The sequence below is a fragment of the Bos indicus genome, chromosome 28, assembly GCF_029378745.1.
Source record: "Bos indicus isolate NIAB-ARS_2022 breed Sahiwal x Tharparkar chromosome 28, NIAB-ARS_B.indTharparkar_mat_pri_1.0, whole genome shotgun sequence".
Classification (NCBI taxonomy): domain Eukaryota; kingdom Metazoa; phylum Chordata; class Mammalia; order Artiodactyla; family Bovidae; genus Bos; species Bos indicus.
In genome coordinates this window covers 9,497,836-9,524,317 of record NC_091787.1, presented here as the reverse complement: position 1 = coordinate 9,524,317, position 26,482 = coordinate 9,497,836, and the positions used below count along the sequence as shown (strand labels likewise).

General features: G+C 45.3%; 1 protein-coding gene across 1 annotated transcript in view; it reads right to left on the bottom strand.

The window, feature by feature from the left end:
* ACTN2 (actinin alpha 2) overlaps positions 1-26,482 on the bottom strand; it is a 78,628-nt gene that overhangs the window by 13,837 nt on the left and 38,309 nt on the right. The window contains exons 5-14 of the mRNA XM_070782249.1: positions 24,384-24,471; positions 22,767-22,845; positions 19,314-19,395; positions 15,235-15,320; positions 13,525-13,617; positions 11,471-11,701; positions 8,969-9,116; positions 6,965-7,115; positions 3,007-3,115; positions 774-914 (exon numbers count right to left, since the gene is read on the bottom strand). Of these exons, the coding sequence (XP_070638350.1) occupies positions 774-914; positions 3,007-3,115; positions 6,965-7,115; positions 8,969-9,116; positions 11,471-11,701; positions 13,525-13,617; positions 15,235-15,320; positions 19,314-19,395; positions 22,767-22,845; positions 24,384-24,471 (1,208 nt within the window). The remainder of the gene's footprint in view (positions 1-773; positions 915-3,006; positions 3,116-6,964; positions 7,116-8,968; positions 9,117-11,470; positions 11,702-13,524; positions 13,618-15,234; positions 15,321-19,313; positions 19,396-22,766; positions 22,846-24,383; positions 24,472-26,482) is intronic.

The window sequence follows — 26,482 nt, the reverse complement described above, 5'->3', positions numbered from 1 at the left end:
GTTCCTTGGTTGGGTTCAAATCCCAACCTTCACTATTTCTTTTATATCTAGATTATTTTTGATGATCCAACAGTATTTTCTCTTTATATTCCATTATACATCAAATGGTCTCTAAATAAATTGGGTCCTGGCTATTTGAGAGGAACTTACCTCCCTAAATCACTTTTAAGTCTTATTTGTAATTCTGATGCTCCAGAAGAGATCCAAAGCAGACCATTTCGGATTGTGGGAAGTAGAAGGTGCTAGTTTGTGTTTTTTTTATGCTTTATGGTCTGGTGAAATTCCATAGATTTTAATGAACAGTAAATTCGAACACTGCAAAGTAGGTAACTTACCAGCCAATAAACTCATCATTTGCTGTGACTAAGTCCAAGAGCATATATGTCTATTCTGCTCATATGATTTCACATTCTATTTTAAAGAACATACCCTTTTAGACATATTCTCCTTTATTTGGCTGATGTTAATTTAGCTGTAGCAGAGTAGTATACACATTTTTAAGCTAAAGGTCAAAGGGTACATTGGGCTTTCTAGTCCTATACATGCGTGTGTGTTTTTGGCCTCGCTGCACAGCATGCAGAATCTTAGTTTCCTGACTAGGGAGCAAACCCCTGCTTCCTGAAGTGGAAGCTCAGAGTTTTAACCCCTAGACTACCAGGGATGTCGCCAGCCACATTTTTCTTAATTAAAAAATGAGACAAAACAAAAGAGAGAACTCTTTTGAAATTACGATTCATTTCTAGTAGTGGGAACACAGAGCTGTGTTCACTTACCTGGATCTCTTCAATGCTGTGGACAATGAACATGTCTTGTAGATCCTCCATGGCGCCTTCCATCCAGTTGTTGAAAGGAGCTGCTCTCTTAGCAAACTCCAGGTGAAGTTGATCGATGGTTTCCAGCAATTTCTCAGTTCTCTGAAGATTAAATAGAAGTCAGTGTTATCATAGACTAAATCAGAAAAAGTTCTCGGAACATGTAAAGATGCACTCCAAAGCAATAAACTATTATCTGACATTTCGTCCATCACAACCCTCCCATTATCAGCATGTGTATACAAAAAGATTAACTGATGTCCAAATGACTAGGCTGAGCCCTGCAGGTCTCTGAAGTGCCTTCTGAATCAGAGGTGGATTTAATTACATCCAGAGTCACAATATTCTGAAAGTATTTAAAATATTCTACCACCTGTTACTCTTGTATTTTTTTAAATTTTTATTTATTTATTATTTGTCTATCTATTTTGGCTGTGCTGGGTCTTTGTTGCTGCGAGTTTGCTTTCTCCAGTTGTGGCAAGTGGGAGCTACTTTTCATTGTGGTTCTCAGGCATCTCATTGCAGTGGCTTCTCTTATTGCAGAGCATGGGCTCCAGAGCACAGGCTCAGTATTAATAGCTGTGGCACAGGCTTAGTTGCTCCGTGGCATGTGGAACCTTCCCAGGGACCTGGGATCAAACCCATATCCCCTGCATTGGCAGGCAGATTCTTAACCACTAGACCACCGGGAAAGTCCCCACATCCTACCTTTTGAAGACTGAGAATCCACATAGAGTATGCAGTAAGGTGCTTTCAGCTAAAGTACACTTTAGAAGTTAGAGGACCTGATTCTCTAACCATGCTGGTTCATAGAAAATTCATGGTATCGTCCTCATTTTATGATCAACACTGTGCCTTTCCCAACAGTCACCTACCGGAGGAACTACAGTTTCATGTTCTTAAATCCTCATTCAGAATTTAACTCGGAGAACCTCTCTGCCTTTCTGGCCATTTGAAAGCACAAGGCTTCAAGTCACAGAGAACAATATTATGCTCATTTCCTATGGCAGGGAGGCATCTGGAATCTAAAACTCTTCCATAGTTGGGAGTCATTTTTCCTCTTGTTCAAAAAATTTGAGCTTTCTCTGTCACATGCCTGGTCCTTCCTTTCTCTCATCGTTTTTCTTTAAGTGAATATATTAACAGCTGGTTCGCATCTAGGAAGCCTGATATTACACATGTTAAAAGCTTCATCAGAGTCAGGGTGAAAAGACTCAGAAAATTGCTAACTGCTTCTTTCTTCATGTCGTCTGAGTCTTCCATGGTGAGAGAAGACTGCATGTGTGCATGCTCAATCGCTTCAGTTGTGTCTGACTTTGCAACACTATGAACCATAGCCCACCAGGCTCCTCTGTCCATAGGATTCTCCTGGCAAGAATACTGGAATGGGTTGCCATGCCCTCCTCCAGAGGATCTTCCCGACCCAGGAATCAAACTTGTGTCTCCTCTATCTACTGCACTGCAGGCAGATTCTTTACCACTGAGCCACCAGGGAAATCTTGAGAGATGATTAGGTTCAGCTAAAAACCAGCCACTTACTTCTGTTTCTCCAAGTCTTACACTTGAATAGGGCCAGATTCATCCTGATTCTGTTTCACATCCATTTTTACTTACCTCAACATGTGTTGCCATCTTCCCTTTGAATGTCTCAACTTCCATTCTTCCTTATTTCCTGACTCAGTCTCAGCTCAATTTACTCTTAGATAAGGATGTTGGGAAATTCACTGCCATTATTATTTCACAAAAATGAGTTTATACCATTATCTCATTACTACTGGACTTTTGTATTTTTAATTCAAAAGGGCATGTCATTGCCATATGGATAAATGACAACAAAACTACCAACTTTCCATTTTCCTTGTTCTCCTGCTTTTCATGTTCTCTGTAGAAGCTCTATTCACCACACATGCTTTTTTTTTTAATATTTATTTTATTTGGCTGTGCTCTGTCTTAGTTGTGGCACACAGGATCTTTAGTTGCGACATGTGAGATCTAGTTCCCTGACCAAGGATCGAACCTGGGACCCCTGTATTGGAAGCATAGAGTCTTAGCCACTGGGGCACCAGGGAAGTCCACAGACAATCTGTTTTGGTTTATACACATCATGCCACAGAAAAACAAAATGAATAACAGTGAGTTAGTAAAGGAACCTCTGTTAGAAGGTGTCATGCCAACAGGTGGCCTGGAGACTCACCTCCAGGGCCTCTCTCCTCTTCTGAGTGAGCGTTCCCAGCCGATCCCACTGGTCACAGATTTTCTGGCAGCGATCATTAACATTCACAGCGTCGTGATAGTCCAGCTCACTATCAGAAGGGAAAATGAAGAATAACTTTCCCAGATGACATAAAGAAAAGTGGACACAGGCTCAAAATAAATTGGTAGTAATTAAAAAAAAAAAAAAAGATGTAATGGAGAACGAGCAGGGTGTTTCAGGGTTTTGTTCAGCACTGCAAACATGATCGCTATTCTCTGACATCACAGGAAGAATTAGGAAAATTCTTGCTGGTCAACAGATTTCTAAACAGAGAGAAAAGCTGTCCTCTTGACACCTCAGGTTAACTTTATTCTGCCTTCATTTTCTTGGCCGGGCCCCTGGAGTGCATTATTTTTAAGTGGTGATGTACCTGTAAATGAAGCCAAGAATCTGACCTGAGGACAGTCCCAGGGACCGTGCTGAAGCCACGGTGACGGGAACATCAAATGAGTCATGGGGGAGGGAGGGAGAGGGGGATCAGCCTGCACCCCATTGTGTCCTTGGCTCCTCTCAAAGGGCACCAGGCTGGACAGAGCACCACGTCCCGGGGGGAAGGCAGGGGGCGGAGGTGCTGGGACTCTGAGCCCAGCAGCACCAAGCCCTTCCTCTCTGACGAGGACTGACTCATGTCACTCGTGTGACAGCAGGGACACCATGACTTCTCCCTCAGGGGTCCCTGTTCCTCACCAGCCCTGTTGTACATCCTAATGGGATCTTTGTGAGGTGAGATAACCTGAATTTACCATTCAAGCAAATTATTGACTAGAAAGTAAACCTAGTGTCTCTGGGGATAGAAAGTTTGAATCCTGGACAAAATTTAATCACCCTTTTAGTTAGGATGAAAGCAAGCCTCAAAACGGTCCACAGTGAGGCTTTTAGGAAATTCCCTCCTATCGGACCAAATCCATTTCCCTGAAGCTTATTCCTTCTTTCGACTCTAAATTAAGGCAATGGCTGTTAACCTGCTTTTTATTCTCTTAAACAAAATTAACTTGTCTTTATTGAATGTCACTGTTTCTGAATAAAGGAGATGCATGTGTTGTGATGTGAGTGTGCTTTCTGTGGGTAAGAAGCTCCCAATCATCTAAAGAATCCAGTTCTTAAGAGCAGCTTTGTACACACGTACTCACACAGACACACACACACACACAGACACACACACACAGACACACACACACACACACACACCACTAACTGAGATGGACTGAGATTCTCTGATTATTATAACCAGAAAATCAAAACCAACCAAAACATGACAGCAATACATTTAGCCCTGAATACAAAGTGAAAATGATATGGCTCTTCAAATGCAACTATTAAAGAGCAGAAAGACTTCAGAACTAAAAACCCAGGAACCTTCTAGTGATCCACAGTGGAGGCATCAATCACAGCTTTCTGTGATTATCATCAGGGCGAACATGTATCCCTCTTTCTAATTCATACATACTAGCTCTACACACGGAGAAGGCAATGGCACCCCACTCCAGTACTCTTGCCTGGAAAATCCCATGGACAGAGGAGCCTGGTGGGCTGCAGTCCATGGGGTCATTAAGAGTTGGACACGACTGAGCAACTTCACTTTATTTTTTCACTTTCATGCATTGGAGAAGGAAATGGCAACCCACTCCAGTGTTCTTGCCTGGAGAATCCCAGGGAAGGGGGAGCCTGGTGGGCCTCCGTCTATGGGGTCACGCAGAGTCGGATACGACTGAGGCGACTTAGCAGCAGCAGCAGCAGCAGCTCTACACATACCGAATTCCAAGGACTTAGGGAGTGCATAGCTGTGCAGGGTATTTTCTTTTCTTCTGTACTTTGAGGACTGCATAAACATTCATTATTTTAGAAAAGGTAGAAAGGAAAGGGAGACTAATAATAGTAAGATGAACACAGGTTTAGATTCTGTGGCTCCTCTCTTGAGTGAGTAAAGAAATACACATTGGGGATACCAGGAATAATAATAATATAAAATTGTTACTTAATTTTTATGAGCAATATTTGAAACCATCCCAAATTATTTATGGGAACTATGATATAACATTAAATTGCTTGTGTTTCCCTCCCTTTTTTTATTTGAAATTGTTAACAAGCAGCCAGATGGCCAACATTCAAGAAGCATAAGAAATAAGACAATGGTAAAGCCACAAATACAGTGAAAAACTGGATATGAAAGCCACAAATATTTAAGAATATATTTGGGCAAGGCTGAATAAGAAGATAGTTCTAAAAGAGGCCGTCTCTGTTAATTAAGGAATTCGCTCCAGTCAAAAGGGAGAAACATGAGAGTCTTAAAATGTAACATTATCATAAAAAACATTTACTATTGGTTGTTTAAAGTTATCATTATGTGACAAGCTCTAAAAAGTGTACAGATCTATCAGTGGTAATAATGAGGGATAGAGAAGTAGGGAATGGAATTCTGTATTTATGAAAAGGAGCAAGGATCTTAAAAAAAAAAAGGCTTAGGAACAACAGAGCAGCCCCTCTCTGGAAGGATGGCCACAGCCAGAGGCAGCGTCTGGATCAGTGGGACCTACAACACCCACCAGGGCTTGAACTACCCTGGCCTCGACCTCATGCTAGCTCCTCTCATAAAATAAAGAGCATGAAAATGAAACGGCACTTATTTGATGACAAAGGAAAGTGGGGCCTTAATATCTCTTCCTTTGGAGGCATCTTGGTCTTTGGTTTCAGGGGCGGGGGGGAATATGGGGCATCTCATGCACCCAGGCCTGGGTGAGGCCCCCTTTGCAAGCCATGCTCCCATCCCGAGTGCTCGTTTCTCATCCTCTTGGAAGTGGAGCTGCCTGTGCTGGGCGTGAGGGTGCTGCCCGATGGATGGACACAGGGACGCTACCAAAACCAATTGGAAGTGGAGCTGCCTGTGCTGGGCGTGAGGGTGCTGCCCGATGGATGGACACAGGGACGCTACCAAAACCAAAGGACCAGACAAAAGTCAGTGTCACTCTTTAAGGAAAAAAAAATAGGACCCGGACTGTGACTCAGCCATGAAAAAGAATGAAATAATGCCATTTGCAGCAACATGGATGGATCTAGAGATTGTCACACTGAGTGAAGGAAGTCAGACAGGGAAGGAGAAATATCCTACAACATCCCTTATAGATGGAATCTAAAAAGAAATGATATAAATGAACTTACTTACCACACAGAAACAGATTCACAGATTTAAAGAATGAGCTTATAGTGGCCGGGTGGGGGGAGGATGGGGGAAAGGGAGAGTTAAAAGTTTGGGATGGACATGTACACCGAACTATATTTAAAATGGATAACCAACAAAGACCTGCCATATAGCACATTGGTTCAATGTTATGTGGCAGCCTGGATGGGAGGGGAGTCTGGGGGAAAATGGATGCATGTATATGTATGGCTGAGTTTCTTTGCTGTTCACCTGAAACTACCACAACACAGTTAATTGGCTATCTGAAAGTGAAAGTCTTGTCGCTCAGTTGTGTTCGACTCTTTGCGAACCCATAGCCCTTCAGGCTCCTCTGTCCATGGAATTCTTCAGGCCAAGAATACTGAGTGGGTAGCCATTCCCTTCTCCAGGGGATCTTCCTGACCCAGGGATCTCCTACATTGCAGGCAGATTCTTTACTGTGTGAGCCACCAGGGAAGCCCTGATACCCCAATACAAAATATACAGTTGAGGGGGGGAAAAAAACCCAATACAAAATAAAAAGCTTAGGAAAAAAGAAAAAAAAAAAAAAAACAGGACCAATCCCGTCACAGCATCCTCTGGCTTGGATCAACATTTAGGAAAGGACAGGAAAGGCGGGCCCCCACGGCCCCCTCCCTGGGAATGCCTGGGGAAGCTCTCTGTAGGGTCCTTGGTGGGACCCAGGGCTCAATGTCAGCGGCGGCGCCCGCAGGCAGCACATACTTGAGCTCCTGGGCGATGGCGGCAATCTGCTCCACGCGGTCCTGGTGTGCAGCCAGGTCGCTCTCGAAGGCCTCGTGCTTCCGCAGCAGAGCCCGCACTTCCGTCAGGGTTGACGACTCGTAATCCTTCTGCAGCAAGATCTGCTCTTTGCCTGCAATGGTTGCAGCAAGGGAGTGTGAGGGCTTTGGCCTCTTTGCAAAGTCCTGGGTCATTTCAGAAAACCAAGAGAAGGGAAAAAGAAGGACAGCCCTGAAGAGGCAGAGATAATATCTCAGCTAGAATTCAGGCTGTCACTCTGCTAAGGAGGCCTTGAGCCCCTGTGTGTTCTGGAACGGTGGAACGCACACTGCGTGCATGCTAAGTCACTTCAGTCATGTCTGACTCTTTGCGACTCTAGGGACTGTACCCTGAAGCCTTCTCTGGCCATGGAATTCTCCGGGAAAGAATACTGGAATGGGTTGCTGTGCCCTCTCCCAGGGGATCTTCCCAACCCAGAAATAGAACCTCCATCTCTTAAGTCTCCTGCACTGCCAGGTGAGTGGGAAGCCCGGAAAGCACACTGAGCATGTTCTAAACAACAAGTCTGTGTTATTCCTAAAGAAGTACCTGACTTCCTTGTGATGCTCAGTTAAGCTAGTAATTACTAGCCCATGAACATTATCTGGGATTATTAGACAAAACACGTGTACTCTTACTTGTCTGCCCATGGGTTCAACCATCTTAGCCTGATTCTGCTTGTTTGAAAACTTTATTTTTTACTGAGATTAAATGCAGCCTGTGATTTTTTTCTAATAACAACAGAAAAATTTCTCTCTGAAACTGTTTCGCCACAAATATTTCTTAAGTCAAGCAAGTTCTGTGGTTATAACTGGACCCATTTTTATTCCCTGGTTGATGACCTTTAAGAATGTAATTCCACAAAGCTAGACATGGAAAGCAAATGTTCACATACTGAATGATGACAACACAGCACTATGTGCCAAATGCCAACTGAAATACCTTATAAATATGAACTCATTAAATCTTCACAAAAACCCTGTGAAGGAGGGACGACTGTTACCCCACTTTGCAGAGGACACTGAGGCCCTGAGAGGTAAGAAGCATGCAGGGTGCACAGTTGGGAGGTGTCAGTGCTAGGAGGCCAACCTGCCTGGCTGCACGTCTGTGTGACAGTCTTGCTGTGCAACATGGACAGTCAAGCAGTACGACAGCAAAAGGAACCCAAAGGATGAGGGAAACCTCCCTGTCCTTTCTCAAAATAGATGATCATGTCACGAGGGGATGTTCTGTTCTTCTACCTCAGCAAAGAGCGCAGAGTCAAAACGATAGCACAAGCACAGCATCACAGCCATGCAAACAGGTATGCCTGTGAGGCCTGAAAGGAGCAGATGAATCTAAGTGAAACAAGAGCATTGGGAAGACAGAAAACCATACCTTGTGTTCTTTCCTTGCAAGCAGATTTTCTAAGTGGGAAATTTTGTTGCTTTTGTAGCATTTAATAAAACTTCTATCTGCAGAAGCTAGTTTCTGGGCCAGGGCTGTCTGACCCACAGTTAGGGAATAAACAGATGATTGTGGAATCAGACAGAGGAAAGTAGGGTGAGTCAGGAGGAGGCTGGGCCTTAAGGAGGAGGAGGCCTAGCTGTGTAGTTAAGTGTGGGAAGAATGTACTATGAGTCCTGTTTGGTAAAAACATCCATCTTCATCTCTACTTTTTTGTTTTTGGCTGCACAGTACAGCTTGCTGGATCTCAGTTCCCTGACCTGGGATTGAACCTGGGCCACAACAATGAAAGCATGGAGTCCTAACCGCTAGACTGCCAGGAAATTCCCCATACCCATCTCCTGAAGTACCCTAGGACCTGGGACAGCAAACCAGAAAGGGGCGAGGGCAGCTGCCTACAGGGCCACAGGCACCAGGGACAGTGGTCACTGCACACATGCATGGCTCTGTCCGCAACTCAACCCCGATTTTCCAGGAGCCCACCGTGCCCCAAGGACTCACCGTACGCCCAGGTTTCATGCGTGGATGCCTTCTGCCGGAACTTCTCAGCCAGGTGCTCTACGCGCTCCAGCCTCCGGATCTCGTTCAGCAGCCACTCCTCGTAGCCCTTCTCCGCCTGCTCCAGCCGCTGCCAGGCGCCCGCAATGTCCTGGGATGGTTGGGGACAAGCACGACACATCCGTTATGTTCTGGCCCCCGGGGCTCCCCTCCGATCCCCTCTGTGATGTCAGCGGCATTTTCCTGGGTGCCTTCTTGTCCTTCCTTCGCCCTCTGTACTCCCCACCCACCCCAAATAACCATCCCCATGTTTTGGCTTCTAAACATCTTCATTATCACCTTTTGGACTTTTTGGACTAAGATGGCCCTTCTCATCAGTGAACAGATATCAAATGCTTCTCCAGATGTGGACAAAGGTTTACACACTTTAATTTTATGGCTACTAGAAGCTGAAGCCACAGAATGACTCATCCCCAAAATGACTCAGAGACTGGGCTCTACCAGCTGTCAACTGGTTCCCGGACATCACACATGTGCAGGCGCTGTGGGAACCTTTGGTATAAGAGTGGACAGCACCTGTAAAGTTCCCAGGGCCTCCGTGTAGTTTTCATGACTGTGGTGGGGGGTGGGGAGAAAGACAACAAATAAGGAATTAAACAAGCAAAACTCCTATTTCCGACAGTGATGTGCTGCTAAGGAAAAACAACTCACAGTCAAGTGACACTGATGAGGGCATGTGAGAGCGGTTCCTTTAGGCGGGTTACTGAGCAGAGAGACACCTCTGAGGAGCTGGCATTTGAGTCGAGACCTCAGGGATGGGAAAGCCAAGTTCATGATGAAGGGAGGGATGAGCTAAAGGCCTGTGGAAGGGGTGCACTCTGGGCTTGGGAAGGGCCACAGCAGGTGTGTCCATAGATGGCTGAGGGGCAGAGCAGCCGGAGATGAGGTCAGCAGGGCGGGGTGGGGGTCGGACCACGTCAGATCCCGGAAAAGGGATCTGGATCTTATTCTAGATATTTTAGAAAGTCACTGGAGGGTTTTGAGAAGAAAGGAGACATACTGTGATTTATGTTTTAAAAAGATGGGGACTTCCCTGGTAGTCCAGGGGTTAAGACTCAATGCAGGGGATGTGGGTTTGACTCCTGGTTGGGGAACTACGAGATCCCACATGCCACAGGGCACCTGAGCTGGCATGCCACAGGAAAAAAATTTTTTTAAAAGATGATGGCAGCTGCTATGTAGAGAATGCATTTTAGGGGGAAAAGAACAAGAAAAGCAAGTGAGAAAGTCACTGCAGGGTCCAAAGAGAAGCACTGGTGGCTTAGCACAGGCGACAGCAACAGAGGTCGAGAGAAGGGCTCAGGTTCAAGGTATGATCCCGAGCCAGGGGAACTTGCTGAGGAACCAGATACAAGAAAGTGACAGAATGGGAGGATCTGAGATGACACCTGGGTTTGGGGCTTTAGTAACTTAGGGGTCAGTGATGCCATTTACTCACACAGAGCTCACTGCAGAAGGACTCCTGGATGTTAGGTTTTGAGACATCCAAGTGGACATATGAATCTGGAACTGGGGCAGAAATCAGAGCTGGAGACGTCAAATTTGGGAGACATTGCCATTATAGCTGGTAATTAAAGCCACAAGCTTGGATGAGTTCACTTGCAGGTGTCAAGACAGAGGAGAAAGTCAGGAACCCTTGACCCAGAAACCATCTACCTATAGCCTCGGGGGAGGAAGCAAAGCTGTGAGCAGTGACTGGAAGGACTCGGTGGTCAGACAGGAGGAACTCAGCTAAGTTCAAGAGTGGAAGGAGTTTCAAGGAAGCCATGGTCACAGCAACAGAAAACATGAAAACAGAAGGGACCACTGGGTTGTCAACATGGATCGTGCTGACTTTGAACAGAACAGTCTCCATGTAGGTGGGGATGGAAGCCAGATTACTTACTGCAGGTTGAAGAGTAAAAGAAGTAAAGGAAGAGGAAGGAACCAAAGCTAAGGACCATAAAGAATTCTCTCTGGATATCCTGCTGCAAAGGGAGCTGAGAAACAGGACAGCTGCTGTGGGGAGATGTGGAGTCATAGGAGGTTTTCATTTTTGTCTGGTAGATTCTAGACTGCTTCCTAATGCGGATGGGAAAGATTCAGCAGAGTGGGAGAAACCAATATGCAGAGAGGGAGGTAAATGTAGGACTGAGGCCTGGAGAAGGTGAAACAGGGAGGTGGTAACAGGAGGGAACAGAGGTATGTGATGGAGACGCCAGTCCACCCAGAGGCGGGGAGGAGAGGGAGGGACCATCAACACCAGGTGTCTGTGAGAGACCTGCTCTGTGTGAGGCACCAACAGCAGGGAGAGGCAAGAATTGCATGATGGCAGAGAGAAAATATCCAGAAGGAAGTGGCCACAGGGTCAAAATTATAGTCAGTGCCTCCTCTCAGCGGCAAATCAAAGGAGGGACTTTATGAAAAAAAAGAGCAGGGTGCCCCCGGGGCCAAGGGGCTACTCACCGACACCATCTTGCCCTCGGAGGGCATGAAGGCCGGCCGGTTGCTGATCCTCAGCTTGGTCTGCAGGGTGTTGAAGTTGATCTCCAGCTGGCACTTCTCCTGCACCTTGGGAGGCTTGTGCTTCCGGCGATAATCCCGGAAGTCCTCCAGCTTCTTCTGCATGGCCTGCATGGTCTTCTCAGGAGTCCGGTTCTCGAGCCAGGGGATCGTGCGCCGAATCCATTCCAAAAGCTGCTCCCAAAACACACACACACACATAAAAACTGCTGAAAAAAACAGCAAACTGACCCCCAGTTATAAAACAGAGGCATCTAACAATTGGGAATGGGTTGACCAAAAGCTCCTGAGATTATAGAAGTCTGTAACAGCCCCATCTGTAAGGAGGACACAAATGGAGACTTCAGTCCCCACCCAGGGCCACTCACCCTTGCCCAAGTGTACAGGTTGAAAACTCAGAGTCAGCACAAGGCATGTTTTACAAAAATGAGACATTTACAGGAAACTTGGGGACCAGACATGAGCAGACAAATGCTGGATGGAGCTTTCAAATGAAAAAAAAAAAAAAAAAAAAAAACAACCAAAAACTTCACGTGGTGGAATAAAATCAGGAAAGGACTGGGTTTAACTTAAAATGTATTTCTAGTTTCAATCGGCTCAAATCTAATGGGTCTATTTACTACACAAAAGCACTGTAAATCTGGAACTGACTCAATGCCAAAGTGTATTTTAATAGCTAACTTTCAAGGAAATCCACAGGATGAAGGTGGAAATGGCAATGAATCCCAAGAATGAAGGATGCCCCGTTCTCTTGAATTACCACCAAGGCCTTACAAACGCCCTGCACAGTCTATCTGAAGAGGATGAATAAAGGACCAAGTAAGACAATGAAGGCTATCATCACTGAGGAGCATCTGTCCTTTGGTCCTGGTCCTACTTCAACCCTGAAGCTGGATCACTGGCATTAAATGATGCTGCAAATGGAATTTTCCCACAACAGTACAAAGTAAAAACAGCATCATCAGCTTGGACTAATACATACAACTACTTGGGAAAATTGATTCCAAGTGTCCCGATGCTTTACCCAGGACAGGCCAAGTATGGGCCCGAGTAACTCACAGCAAACATGACTTGTTCTCCGCTACTGTCACTGTGGCTGAGTTCAATCCAGAGAGGACCTCAGCCTGGTCCTGCTTTGCTTTGGTTGCATGCATACTCGGTTGTGGCCAACTCTTTGCAACCCCATGGACTATAGCCTGCTAGGCTCCTCTGTCCATGGGATTCTCCAGGCAAGAATACTAGAGTAGGTTGTCATGTCCTTCTGCAGGGAATCTTCCCGACCCAGGCATCGAACTTGAGTCTCCTGCATCTCCTGCACTGGCATGTGGATTCTTTACCACTAAGCCACCTGGCTTCTCCGGTCCTGCTTAGTTAATATTTACACTATAATAAGAACAAAAAGAAGAGCAGCGTGGAAAGTGCTACTCTAACCAAGAATCTGACTGAAGAGCTGTAAAAAGGCATCCTGGAAACTCATGCTCAAATGTCTTGGACGGAGGGCTCTACCAGCTCTGCCTCCACCAGGTTCCCTCTATAGATATTTGATATTTAAATACATACACAGGGCTGAGCCTCTGTCATCTCACTATGGATTGTACATGTTCCTTAGATCCTAAGTCACTGCGTGGAGCCGGGATCCTGAATACGGAGTGCATCCAATGTGATGTCAGAAGCCAATGAAGCAGGAAAAAAACAAGGAACGCAGTGTCATCTAGGGGAGTCCAACCCCTGAGGTGCAGAGCTTCTAACATGCAAACTACCTCCATGCCCTGCAGTGCTTGGAACAACCTGCAGCAGGATCTTAGTGCCAATAATTAAGCTGCTACAAGATGAACAATTCCTGAGAGCTAGTGGAGTTTCCTACTTTAGTCTACCTGAGATGAAAAATGCAAAGAAAAAAAAAAAAAAAAACAAAACACTTGACAATCCGTGTTCACCCTCTGTTTCTCACCCTCAGGGAGGGAATGGACAAGACCGCGGGGACCCGTTTCCTTTACCTCACTCGCTAGCCTCTCATATTCTTCCATCAGCCTCTCATTCTCTTGATTCACAGCAAGAACCTTACATATCCTGTTAGCCGCTGTCTCAGCCTGTAAAACACAATAGGTAAACAGGACGGCTCTGTCGACAGGGACGTGCATACACAAGGGGGAAGGCGGCAGGGCAGGGGTGGCATGTGCTGTAAATGGTGCAGCTTCTAGGTTCTGGTGGGGTAAGCCTGAGGATATGGCTCTTGCACACTATGGGTCATTGCATTCCTTTAGGACAGTTTCATACAGACTTACACAGCAAGGTGAATATACTGTAGGGAATAACAGGAAGATTAGCGTTAGTTGAAAACATGAGCTTTGTGGAACATCAAACAAGTTAGTAACAGAAATCGATGGGTCGCAGAAACAAAAATCTCTGGTCCCTGGGCGTCCACCTGAGCCCTCCCAGGGGTCCCCAACTTCCGGGATCTAATGCCTGATGATCTGAGGTGGAGCTGATGTAATAAGAATAGAAATAAAGTGCACAGTAAATGTAATGCATTTGAATCATCCCGAAACCATCCCCTACCCTGGTCCATGGAAAAACTGTCTTCCCTGAAATCGGCCCCTGGTGCCAAAAAGGTTGGAGCCTGCTGCTCTAACCGACCTCAAAACTACAGGGCAGGAACTCTCCAATCACATTAGATATCAAAGCAGAGAGGACTGGGTTCTAAATACATCTGTCATTCCCCTGAGCTCACAGAAGCCCTTCTTTTCCCAAAATGAACACATAGAATGTGTTAGCTGGGATCCTTTCTCGGAACAGAACCTGCTTTAAGACTTTGTTTAATCCACCTGAGTAGCTGTTGTGGTATCAGTAATTTTCTATTGTCCTTCTGTGGGGAGCTTGAGCTAGGAGTGGCCAAGTACCTTAAACCATGACCATGAGACCCATCTGGCTTCCAGCCCTCCTGCCTCATCCCAAGTCTTGCTTCTGAAACCCTCATAGGGGCCAATTTCCAATTACTATCATTTTCTGGAGACGGTCTTATAGAGTTATAGAGATCATAGAAATAATACATCCCTTGTCCACCCCCATCTATAAGAACACTGCAAGTAGAGATACGGGAACAGGCAGGAGGCAAAAACAGGGGACCAGGGAGAAAACGGAGGGACACCTACCTGTGATGTCCCTCAGGCTGTTGGTTAAGGAGCATGCATTTTTTTTGAGGTTTTAACACTGTTATCTTTTCACTATTTCAGTTACATTAATATTCATCTTGCAAGATGTTTGAACAGGTCACTGAATAGTGAAGAGCATCCAGGTAGAAGAGAACTATTAATAAAAATGGGCCCTGGAAAGGTGTCCACTCCTCCTGGTCAAATCCCTCTTCACCGCTCAATCAGTGCAGCCCAATTTTCATGGCTCTTGCTTTTCCTAAAGCATAAGTATTTCCCACAATTGACTAGTGAAATGTGAGCAATATCTTAGAAGGACAGAGAACTAAGAACACTTCAAGAACTTGAAAGGTAAAGCTATTAAGTAAAAAAGCATTCACAGTTTGGAACTTGCCAAGTTAGGTCATTACAAAACACTCAGAAAGAGTCCCAGGTAAGATGTGAAGTGCTTGGACACACACCCAGGCATGCACGCATGTGCTCGCGTGCACACGTAGACACGTAACTGAAACCAATGCACAGGGCAGCACGGCAACCGGATAGACGAGGGTTAAATACCTGCTCCGCGCCCGCGAAAGCATGGTAGAAGCAGGAAACGTATGTCATGATAGCTCTTTCATCGGGCTTGGGAGTGTTCACAATGTCTGAGGGAGGGAAAAATAACAGAGAACAGACATACACACAGATGAAGAGTAGAAACCAGGGTGAACAAAGGGAAGAACAAACTGGTTTACATTTGACTTTCTGCGTTTTTTGGGCCCACCATCCTGACCTTTAGGAAGGCCGTGCAGAACTGAACGCTCGTGAACACAATGCTTTCAACCAGCACGTTTCTTTTTACATCGTCAAAATGAGGGTTTCTCTCCCACCCTGGGTGGGTTTTTTTTTGTTTTTTTTTTTTTTAAGTGCAGGCAAGGTATTCCTATGGGAACCCGGCTGCTGCCTATTAGAGTTGGTTCCCACTTCCTAAGGACCTGTGGGATCCTGCCTTTTAAGTGGATCATGTCATCTGCCATTTTGGCTGTGAGCAGCCATCTCACATCTGTCCCTTTGCAAGATGCAGGAGGACATGTAGACCTCTCTGGCCCCATCGTGGCCACCACTTCCCCTCCCCTCCCTCATAATCCTTGGCTTTCTGCTCTGTGCACAGCCCTCACTTAAACGGGGATGAAGTTCACTGAAGACAGCACATTTTCTAATCCTTCTATACGTACTTACCATGCGATTGATAGAAACCACCCAGAGTAACAGAACTTCTACAAAGAAGGGCATACATGACTTGAACTTCTTACTATGACTCTCGCCACCATATGTAGGAGCTGCCAAGACAACCACCAGGAAGAGAGAAAACAGAACCACAGGAACATACACTCTTCCTTTCTCACCTTGGCCACCCCATTTCTAACTTGAGACTCAGTTCAGTCACTGACAGAATGCAGTTAAAAAAGGTGTTGTGTAATTCCCCAAGGTGAAAGCTCGTCATCGGATTTCCAGAGGATATCAATAGGATATGGGCTTGTGGAACAGCATGGAACCTTCTAGAAAATGAACATGAATGGCATACTACTTACTGCATAAACAGTACGTTTCAAAGAAAAACAGACTGAAAAAAACAAATGACTGCTTCTTTGGAACCAGATGGATCTCCTTACTCCGAGGAGTTGGGGGATGGGGGAGAGAAAAACAACTGGAGAAAAAAGTCAAGACACAGAAGGTAAGAGGTGAGTGGCGACTTATGTGTCACATCCTCACCTTCTGTGCACCGGCAAAAGCATGATAGTAACAGGAGACATAAGTCATGATGGCTCTCTCACCAGCTCTGGCAGCGTATACTAAACCCGTGTGGAAAAAAGAAGGTAAACTGCTAGGATGTTCCAACAGCAGCAGGCCTCTCAGAGAGGCCAAAGTCTTGAATCTTCCCCCTTGCCCACATACTTCTGATGTTCAAACTTTGGCTCAAATCAAAGAAGTTCCTTACTCTGTGTGCACTTCTAAGAACCGCCAGAGAGAAGGGCACGGCCAGCTCAGAAGAGCCCTAAACAAGCAAGTAAGCCCCATCCATGCCTGGAGTGGGAACTCCAGAATCCCACTGAGTGCACACAATGGTGCCCCCTCCCTCTGGACAGATGGGGTGTCCCGGGGTCACCCAGGGGCCTCCAGCAGGTCCACACAGACCATGAGCACCGACAAATCCACAGCTGGTGCTCACTGGAGGCAGGAACATAGAGAAACAACTTTCACAGCTTTTTTAAAAGTGTGGAAGGTACTTAAGACGGGAAAGAATCTCACCAGTTTCTATTATAGGTTCATGGCTGGGTAGCCCAATTAGCTACTCCATTTAGAGTTCAGAGACCATCACAAATGACAAGAAGAAAGGTCAAAGGATTTGCCAAAGCGATTAACGATCTGAGGGGAGGAAACTGGTATTTAAGACATTACAATGAAAGAGTGACAGAGGGAGGAACATGTTACTACGAAGCTGTGGGGATGGTGAGTCTGGACGCAGGTGGCAAACACACAGAGGATAATTAACGGTGGGGGAAGATCTGCTGGGGAGCTGGTTACACCACCGCACGCCCCCACCCAAGCCACTCAAGCTCATAACTCTTTTGCCAGAAGACTCTTACAGAAACTACTCTGCAAAGAAAATAATATCATACATAAGCGTTTTTCTGAACCATTAAAAACAAAACAAAAAAGGAAAAATATTAAGAGGCAATGATGTCACAGAGGAGCAGGAAATGAACAGAGTGCCAACATATCCCATGTACTCAGGATAAGCAGAAGATACGCCCAGACCAGGACTCAGACTAAAGGAGAGCCAGGAGCAAGAGGATGACCAGCCTGCCAGAGTAACAGGGTAATTCCAAGCTCACCCTCCACTGTCAGAAGTCAGGGAGGCATCAGTGAAGGAAAAAATGAATTTACCGTCACTTGTTTTTTCCTCTCTTCAGTATCCTAGCGGTTCATTCAAGTGGTAAACTCTGCATAGGTATTTACTGCACGTAAAGTTTAAAGGCCAGAGCACCCAAATGTAAACGTAGGTCAGAAGATGGATGGACAAGAAGAAAAAGGTACTTCTTGTACATTGAGACTTCATTGTTTCATTGCCTTTCTCCCTCTAATGAGTTTGTGAAAAACCATAAGTAGATTCCAAAGAATGTATTCAAGTGTGTTCAACATCCAGTATTACAGGTGTTTGATAAAATGGCCATTAACAAACAGGCAAAATTAGACTATTCATTGACAGATCACTGAATGGGTTACACTGTGGCCCTCAAAATGACAGGTGGAGTCCTGCTTCCTGGTACCTGTGAATTCGACCTTATTAGAAGTAGATCTTTGCAGATGTGATCAAGATGAGGTCATGCTGGAGAAAGACGCACCCTTAATCCACGGTGACCGGTATCCTTTAGGAAGAGGGAAAAGACATAGAAACAGACGCAGAGGGAAGATGGCCATGTAAAGACAGTCAAGAGACTGGAGCAATGCTAAAAGGAGCTGAAGAACACCTGCGGCTTCTAGAAGCTGGAAGAACAAGAAGAGGTCCTCCTCCACAGACTCCGGAGGGAGAACGGCCCTGCCAACACCGTGATTTCAGAGTTACAGTTTACAGAACTAAGAGAGAATAAATTTCTGTTGTTTCAAGTCACCTACTTCGTGGTATTTTGTTAGGGCAGCCGTGATACAGTCACCAAAAATAAGGAAGAACAGAAGAATGACAACTGACCAGAACCAAGCTCTTCGTTTTCCCCCAACAATGCTAATTAGCAGAAGCAACAAACCAACAGAGAATAGTACGATTCACAACAAGCACAGGAATATAAATTCCTTGAGGGCTGGGCCCTGCCTTATATATCTCGTCATCTGCAGCATCTCCAGGGTCTTGTATATGGTGGGTGCTCATCAAGCATCTGCTGAGTGAGAAGTGATTCATGCATAAGTGAAATGAAATAAGTGAATGACGTCCATGTATATGCACTTTCAATGCTGTGCCAGGGCAAAACTCACACAAACTCATCTCACAAAAAGGGCAGGAAAAGTTCTGAAACCAGTCCCCAGCATGAGGGCTGCTAAGCTGCAACATATTGAAAGGTTCCAGCTCTAACGAAACTAAATTTAACTCGAACAAATTAAAGATGAGACATGAAAATCTGAGAGGCACACGATGGCTAACTGTTGTATTGTCTACATTGTGATTCCATAACTTCTAGTGGGAAGGATTGTTTTTCCTTGTGGAGTCTTAAAGCTTAAGGAGAGTTATTTGTTAAATTTCTGCCTATGTAGTTCAAAAAAGAAGCAACCTTATGTTGTTTAAAAAATTAAATTAAGATAGGAAGCTTTCCATTGAAAATCACAAACCAAAGCATTCCGTTTCTTTGCCAAAGTTGAACCTTTTACCAAGTCCTTTCACTACAGTCTTGCTGGCTTGCTTTTGAATAGGATTCTAAAAAATAACTTTGAACTAGCTACACATGAAATATTCTATTAATTATGAGGCCAATGACAGAAACTTCCAAGGGACCCTAGGGCTTCAGATGTAACCTAGCTATACACTTTACAAGTCCCCACGTGTGGCCGTAACATAGGGAGCCCACAGATTTTCTGTAAGTCAGTAAACACAATTTTCATCTCACCTTCTGCATCCAACATTTTGGGAATATCCAGGTGCTTCTCTGCTATTTCCATGGCCAGGTTGATATTTCCTATTGGGTCATCCTGCATGGAAAAGAATATAACCAGCTTTTTAACATGTTTTTTGAACAGCACTTAATGAATTTTTTTTATATGCCTCATTTTGGGGATGAAACTTTCCCATCCATACATAACCACAATAGTATAAGATTTTCTTTCTTATCTTTTCCCAAACACTTCAAACATTTAGAGAAACATCAAAAATAACATAAAAATTACTCAATCCATGCACACTTTATAAAATGTGAGCCAAAAGTCTGAGAGAACAGATACTGTGTGGCTGGGAGGAAAGTTGTGAAATATCTTCTCATGAATGGGAAAAAAAAACAAAATGTCCTGGATACTTTGGCATTTATTTCCAACTCTTGATAACAAAAATTTAGATGATTCCAAAAGGAAGCATGAAACATACATTTTTCCCAGATCTGGAAGGTGGTCATGGAGAATATTCATTAGTACAACACTAACTTTACATTTATTTATGTTTTAAATACAAGAAAATTCTGCTTTTAGCCTGTTTAGGTGAAACTTTTAGATCACTAAAGATTGTTACAACATGGCTACAAAGAGCCAAAGTTCGGTTTGCAGAATATTAAATTTTAAAAATCAAATTATTAAAGAAACTATAGAAACAATATTGTAAATGAAAACTGTGAAGAAATTTTTGTTCTTACGACTGTGTTTGTCATCCACAGTAAAACTGGTTAAATATATATGTAACATAACAAAGCATATTTAACCAGATGTTTTTAACTGAAATACTGAAAAATTAAAAGATGTATTTAATATTTCTTCTTTTTATCTTCTAAAGAGATTAAGTATTGTGAATCTGAAATGGGGTGGGGGAGTATATAAAACAGAAAAATCAAAATGAGAAGTAATGTTAGTCCAGAGATGACTATAACGAACTTTATCATCAAAGCCATTTAAACATTTCAGAAGCTGCAGTGTTTTGCAATGAGAACAATCACTTTGATATGGTGAAACATTTAAAACATGCAGGCTTCAAAGACGTTCAGTGCTCAAGGAAGAAACCAAAGCAAGCCTCCTGGCCTCTCAGAGTTCACTATCATTTCAGGCAAAACGTTTTTTCAATTCCGTGTTGTCTTCACAAAGCATATAATCCTTTTATTAAAAGCAGCCATATAATAAGGGGAGTCTTAGCTGCACATTTTATGCAAATTTTGTAAAGCCAAATAGATGAGTAAAAGTTTCTTTTTGTTCTTAACACAGAAGAAAAATTTCAGCATTAAAAACAAAGTAATAATTCAGAGACTTTGTGAATGGTATCTCACTTAGAATGTGACTTGACATAAAACATGGCAATTAAGTGTTTTCTCGGCTCAGCTACTGGTATGTGACCCTGGGCAGATTACAAAATTCTCCTCTTCTTCACCTGTAAATCTGGGATAATAAGAGTACCAACTTTACAGGCATGTTACATTACACAGCTTACTGTGCATTATGAAGACTGAAAGACTAATTGTGCATGTACATGCAGGCATGCTCTGTCGCTTCAGTTGTGTCTGACTCTTTGCGACTCCATGGACCATAGCCCACCAGGATCCTCTGTCCACAGGATTTTCCTGGCAAGAATACTGGAGTGGGTTGCCATGCCCTCCTCCAGGGGATCTTCCCCACCCAGGGACTGAACCCGTGTCTCCTGCACTGGAGGCAGATTCTTTATTGCTGAGCCACCAGGGAAGCCCTTGTATAATATACATAAAATATATGTATTAATATTAACAGTAAAACCCAGATGTATGACACATACTAATACATATATAATAAACATATATACTTATTAAGTGCCTAATCTAGAGCTTATCAAAGTATTAACTGGTACTGTTAATTATTATCATTTTTTTACTGATCATAGGTGGCCAATTACCACATGTCTATTGACCTTTTGTAATAAAAACTTCCCAGGTGGCGTTAATGGTAAAGAATCCACCTGCTAAGGCAGGAGACACAAGAGACTCAGGTTCAAGCCCATGGTTGGGAAGACCTCCTGGAGTAATGGAAATGGCAAACTACTCTAGTATTCTTGCCTGCAAAATTCCATGGACAGAGGAGCCTGGTAGGCAGAGGAGCCTGGCAGGCTACAGTCTATGGGGCTGCAAACAGTCGGACACGACTGAGCGACTGAACACTAAAAACTGACCCTTATAAATGGCTAATGAAGTTAGGTCTATTTAGTATAATTCCTTCATTTTGCAAATAAGCTAAACAGTAACTGAAAAAAATATACACTGTCTCTAGGTTTCAGAATAACTCTGGGATGAGAACATACACTTGGGGAAGTTGAAAAACTCTGGCTGCCCATTCCCTTTGGCAGTCTTCCATTTGAGGACCACAGTTCTCACCTTCAGGACACAAGTGCATTTTTCATGTGCTACCCCATGGTCAGTGAAGACAGGTCAGGGGGAGGGTGGTGAGCATGTGACAACTGCAAGGTGGCCAAAGCCAGCACACTCTTCCACGCCCCCCTCCACGGGTCACACCATGAGAGAAGCATGCAGCAAAGACCAGATTCCACACCAAACACAGCAACTCGAGGTGCACGGCCAGCCAAGCACACCAGCAGCGGGGGGAAATGTGCCCGACGCCCTGGCAGGAATGGTCATGGGGCGTCTTAAGTCTTTACATGGCCTTATTACTGGGCAGATAGACTGTCCATTGCAAGATTTAGAAGGGGGCAGGATTTCTTTTTTCCATCACAGATCACATGTGCAAACTATTTTAAAGAAAGAATTCAGACTATTTGAAACTTAAGCGCAATAAAAGCTTAAGCTTAAAGGGAGAATGAAACTTTCCTAAGCTGGGAAAAAAAAAAAAAAGAACTTCCGTAAGCTGAATTTTTTTAAAAGAGAAGAACAAAAATTCCCCAAACCTCTTTTCTAAGGGTGCAACTAACACCTTACATCAATAGCAAGGTAATTATGAAGCATCTCTTGTGTGAGAAACAAGTTAATCAACTCTGAATAAATAGGTCAGCAACTAAATCCTTCAGAAAAGATAAAAGGAATTTAAATACAAGGTTTGGGGTATCTGCATCTCCTTCCCCAAATAGATACTTCACTTCCCATATTTTCAATCTGGGAATGTAAAATCTCTAAGAAACATACATAAAGCTTTCATAGTAAATCAAACCAATACAACAAGCATCGTAATGTGGGCCAAAATGGTGACTTGGCTCTGGGTCATGTCCTGCCCTAAAATGACAAGTGAGCACTCTCCCGGCCACCCTTCCTGTCCTCACCCCTCGCCGGGCTGGCCGGGAGGGCATACTGGCAGCAGCCTGGGTGTTGGTGTGAGTTCAGGGCCGACGGGCTCAGTCTCAGACGACATGCTGGGGGCAGGGTGGACACAGCATGCCAGGCCCCCCAAATGACCTTGTTCAGCTTTGAGTAGTCAATGAGGTCGGGCCGGTGTCTGTGGATGAGCGCACAGAGTCCAAGGCCATCTTTCCAGCTGCACGACAGTCACAGTCGGGAGGAACAGGAACTCGGGTTAATGGAGAGGCGGCGGCAGCAGCAGCAAGGGGCTGCCCTTGGTCATACGTTGGCCTGGAATTTGGGACCCAGAGCCCCAGGTACCTCCCTCGCTCCCCCACCCAGTGACGCTGTGGCCCCTTCCCTGGGAACACTCATCTCTCTCCTGGGGTCTGCCAAGGACTGCCACCCCTTATACTAGTTTTGATTCCATCTACGGCTTCAGGCTCAGCCTTGCCTGGGACTCCCTCCCTGCTGCGCTTCTGCTGTGCTGGTCAGTTCTGTGCTGGGAGAACCAGCAGGGACGGAGGGAAGATGTTCCCCCACCAATGCTCCTCTTGCCACTCAGGGTGTGGCAGGGCTGGCTCCCTCCTTTCTCTCTCGTCCAAGTCCCTGGAGTCGGCCCAACAGACAGACACCAGGACGGTCCACCCTGAAACGCCCAGGACACACTTTCCTCCAAGAGCACGCTCCTTAGTACGCTCCGAAATCCTACACTCTCCCCTATCCTTCTTCATAGGGTTCTTTTCTATTATTGCTTTATTTGTTTGTTTGTTTTAAGGCAATGACGCATAAGCACTTGAAGGACTTAAAGACACCACTGTGTTCCCAGGCACCCTCAGGCTATGAGCTCCCTGGTGACAGGTTCACTGAAGACCAGGAGCGGGAGTCCTGTGCCTTTAAGGGTGGGGAAGAAGGAGACCCCAGGAGCTACACTGTTGAAGGGCTCAGGCCCATTTTGGGCCAGAGGAAGAAAAGAAGGTAAGTGGAAGGCCAGACTGGGCTTCTGACATTCACCCAGCAGGTCCCAGCCTTTCCAGGTCCTCTCACCCTGACAGCTTGTTGTACGAACAGCAAGGCTCCTCCTCACCTGTGTGCACTCAGGACACCTAATAATACTTATCTCCCTAGATGAACCTCCCCTCCTGGGGGCTCATCTGTATCCTTCATTTCTTTTCTCTGATCTATGGGGGCTAGGGACCCATTTACATTCACGGGTATCCCTATCACACAAAGGCAGAAAACATAAACACCCGGCAAAAGATGGACACGAGAAAGGACAGACTGAAACAAGGGACAGAAATCATGCTCTCACATTATTTCTGGATCTCCTTCATTCAGCTCCCTATAGTTTTTCAAACAGGCCTTTTCTATTTTTCTCCAATCCCAGCCTACAAAGCTGACTGATGAAGCATCTTCTGGGCACTGCAGACAAGAGGGACAGGGTGGACCTCGTACATGGGATATGCAGACCCTAGTTCAATCTCCCCTTGTCCCTGAGAAGCCATCCCTGCCGTATCCCTGCATGATGCTCACAAACCATACCAGTCTCCCTAGCCTGAATCCAATGTTTTCCCCAGTGGGACCCTAAGCATCAATCAGTCCAGAGCCTGAGTTCTACTACATACAGAAAACGCCCCACAGACAGGAAGAGACACTGAAATAAATAAACACTGTTCTCCCTGTCCACTCATATTCCAGAGGGCATATAAGGACCCCAGGGCCCTGGTTGCTCACCTGGTATGGAAGTTCTGAATGTTCACATTTCTATAAGGAGCAGTCTTCCTTTGACACCAAAGTAGCAGGCCTTCTTTGGCAGAGGTTTCTGTAATGATAGCCAAGAGAAAGAGTTCACCCTCACCCATCACTCACCCAAGTTCTTGTCATTTGTTAAAAGAGACTTCCTAGAGGGCCCATCACCAAAGACATCACCTCTGCAAGAGGAGAGGGGCTGGAACCCTCTTCCCAGGGACTGACTTCTGATGCCCCTTGAAGGGGCTTAAAAGGGATAATACAGAAGCAACAACAAGGTATGACATAATGAATACCAAACCAGACATCATGGGTACTGGTAACTTACCTTTCTGATGAAAAAAAAATTTTTTTTAATGTGTGTAATTTATAACTTAACTAACCTGTCATTGTCATTGCAACCCACTCCAGTATTCTTGCCTCGAGAATCCCATGGACGGAGGAGCCTGGGGGCTACAGTCCACAGGGTCTCGAAGAGTCGGACACGACTGAGCGACTAACAAATACACACCACCTGTCAATGATCTCATTTAAAATGTATATTCTTAAGTAAATGGAATTCAGAGAGGCCACTGTGTCTGAAACGTATTCCCTTCTATATTCCCTCAGTGATTTAAAAATACTTAAAGGTTTTTATTGGCAAATTCCACGTTTGGCCACTGGGGTTCTGACCAAGGTGGGGAAAAAAAAAAAAAAAAACAACCAACCACTACTGGGAATTTCCTGGTATTCCAGGGGTTAAGACGACATGTCTACTGCAGGGGGCTCAGGTGCCATCTTTAGTTGGAGAACTAAGATCCCGCATGCCACACAGTGTGGCAAAACAACAAGAACAACAGCCACCTTGCTGCAACAGCCATGAAGACACTGCTTAGATGTCTCACTGCTGGGAACACAGCACAGAACTGATATCCCAGCTGCCAGTCTCTGAATCCACCCCTGCATCCCCCTGAGGACACACTTCTTCAGGGCTACTCCAGCCCCAGGCTGAGCAAGGGACGGGCACCAGAGTAGGGCCATTCCTGCCACAAGTGGGACTCCTCTGAGAGCAACTGAGGCTGAGGGACTCCCCATCAGCCCGGCTGAACCTGCCTGAGGACCACTCTGCAGAATGAGATTTTTCTTTCCCAAGTCCTTCTCTCCACAGCACAAGTGTCAGCCAGGCACTAGGCGCCCTGCCATCTACTGCTTCCCTTATCTTATCCTCCACAGGCATTTCCCCCAACAAATCTCTAGCATTTCTGCTATGAACTGAATGTCTGTGTGTGTGTGTGTGTTAGTCACTCAGTCGTGTCCAACTCTTTGCGACCCCATGGACTGTAGCCCACCAGGCTCCTTTGTCCATGAGATTCTCCAGGCAAGAGTACTGGAGTAGGTTGCCATTTCCTTCTCCACTGAAAGTCTGCTGCTAAGGCGCTTCAGTCGTGTCCGACTCTGTGTGACCCCATAGATGGCAGCCCACCAGGCTCCCCTGTCCCTGGGATTCTCCAAGCAAGACCATTGGAGTGGATTGCCGTTTCCTTCTCCAATGCATGAAAGTGAAAAGTGAAAGTGAAGTTGCTCAGTCATGTCCGACTCTTAGCGACCCCATGGACCCCAGCCTACAAGGCTCCTCCGCCCATGGGATTTTCCAGGCAAGAGTGCTGGAGTGGGTGCGTCTCTGTCCCCCTCAAATTCATGGGTTGGAGCCCTAACTACCAATGTGATGGTACTTAGAGATGGAGCCTTTGGGAGGTGATTAGGGTTAGATGAGGTCATGAGGGTAGGGCCCTCATGATGGGATTAGTGCCCTCATAAGATGAGCAAGCTCTCTGCTGTCTCTCTCTCTTTCTCTTCCCACCTGTCTTTCTCCCTTCCCTCTTCTCTGCCATGTGAGGACACAGAGAGAAGGCAGCCATCTACAAGCCGAGAGCCCTCACTAGAAACTAACAGTGCTAGCAACCTGATCTTGCACTTTCAGCCAAATAAATTTCTGTTAAGCCACCCAGGCTATGGTATTTTGTATGGCAGCCTGAACAGGTTATGACAGCTTCTAACGCCATCCTGGCACTTGCTTCTTAGAGGACCCAAAGTTTCATACATCC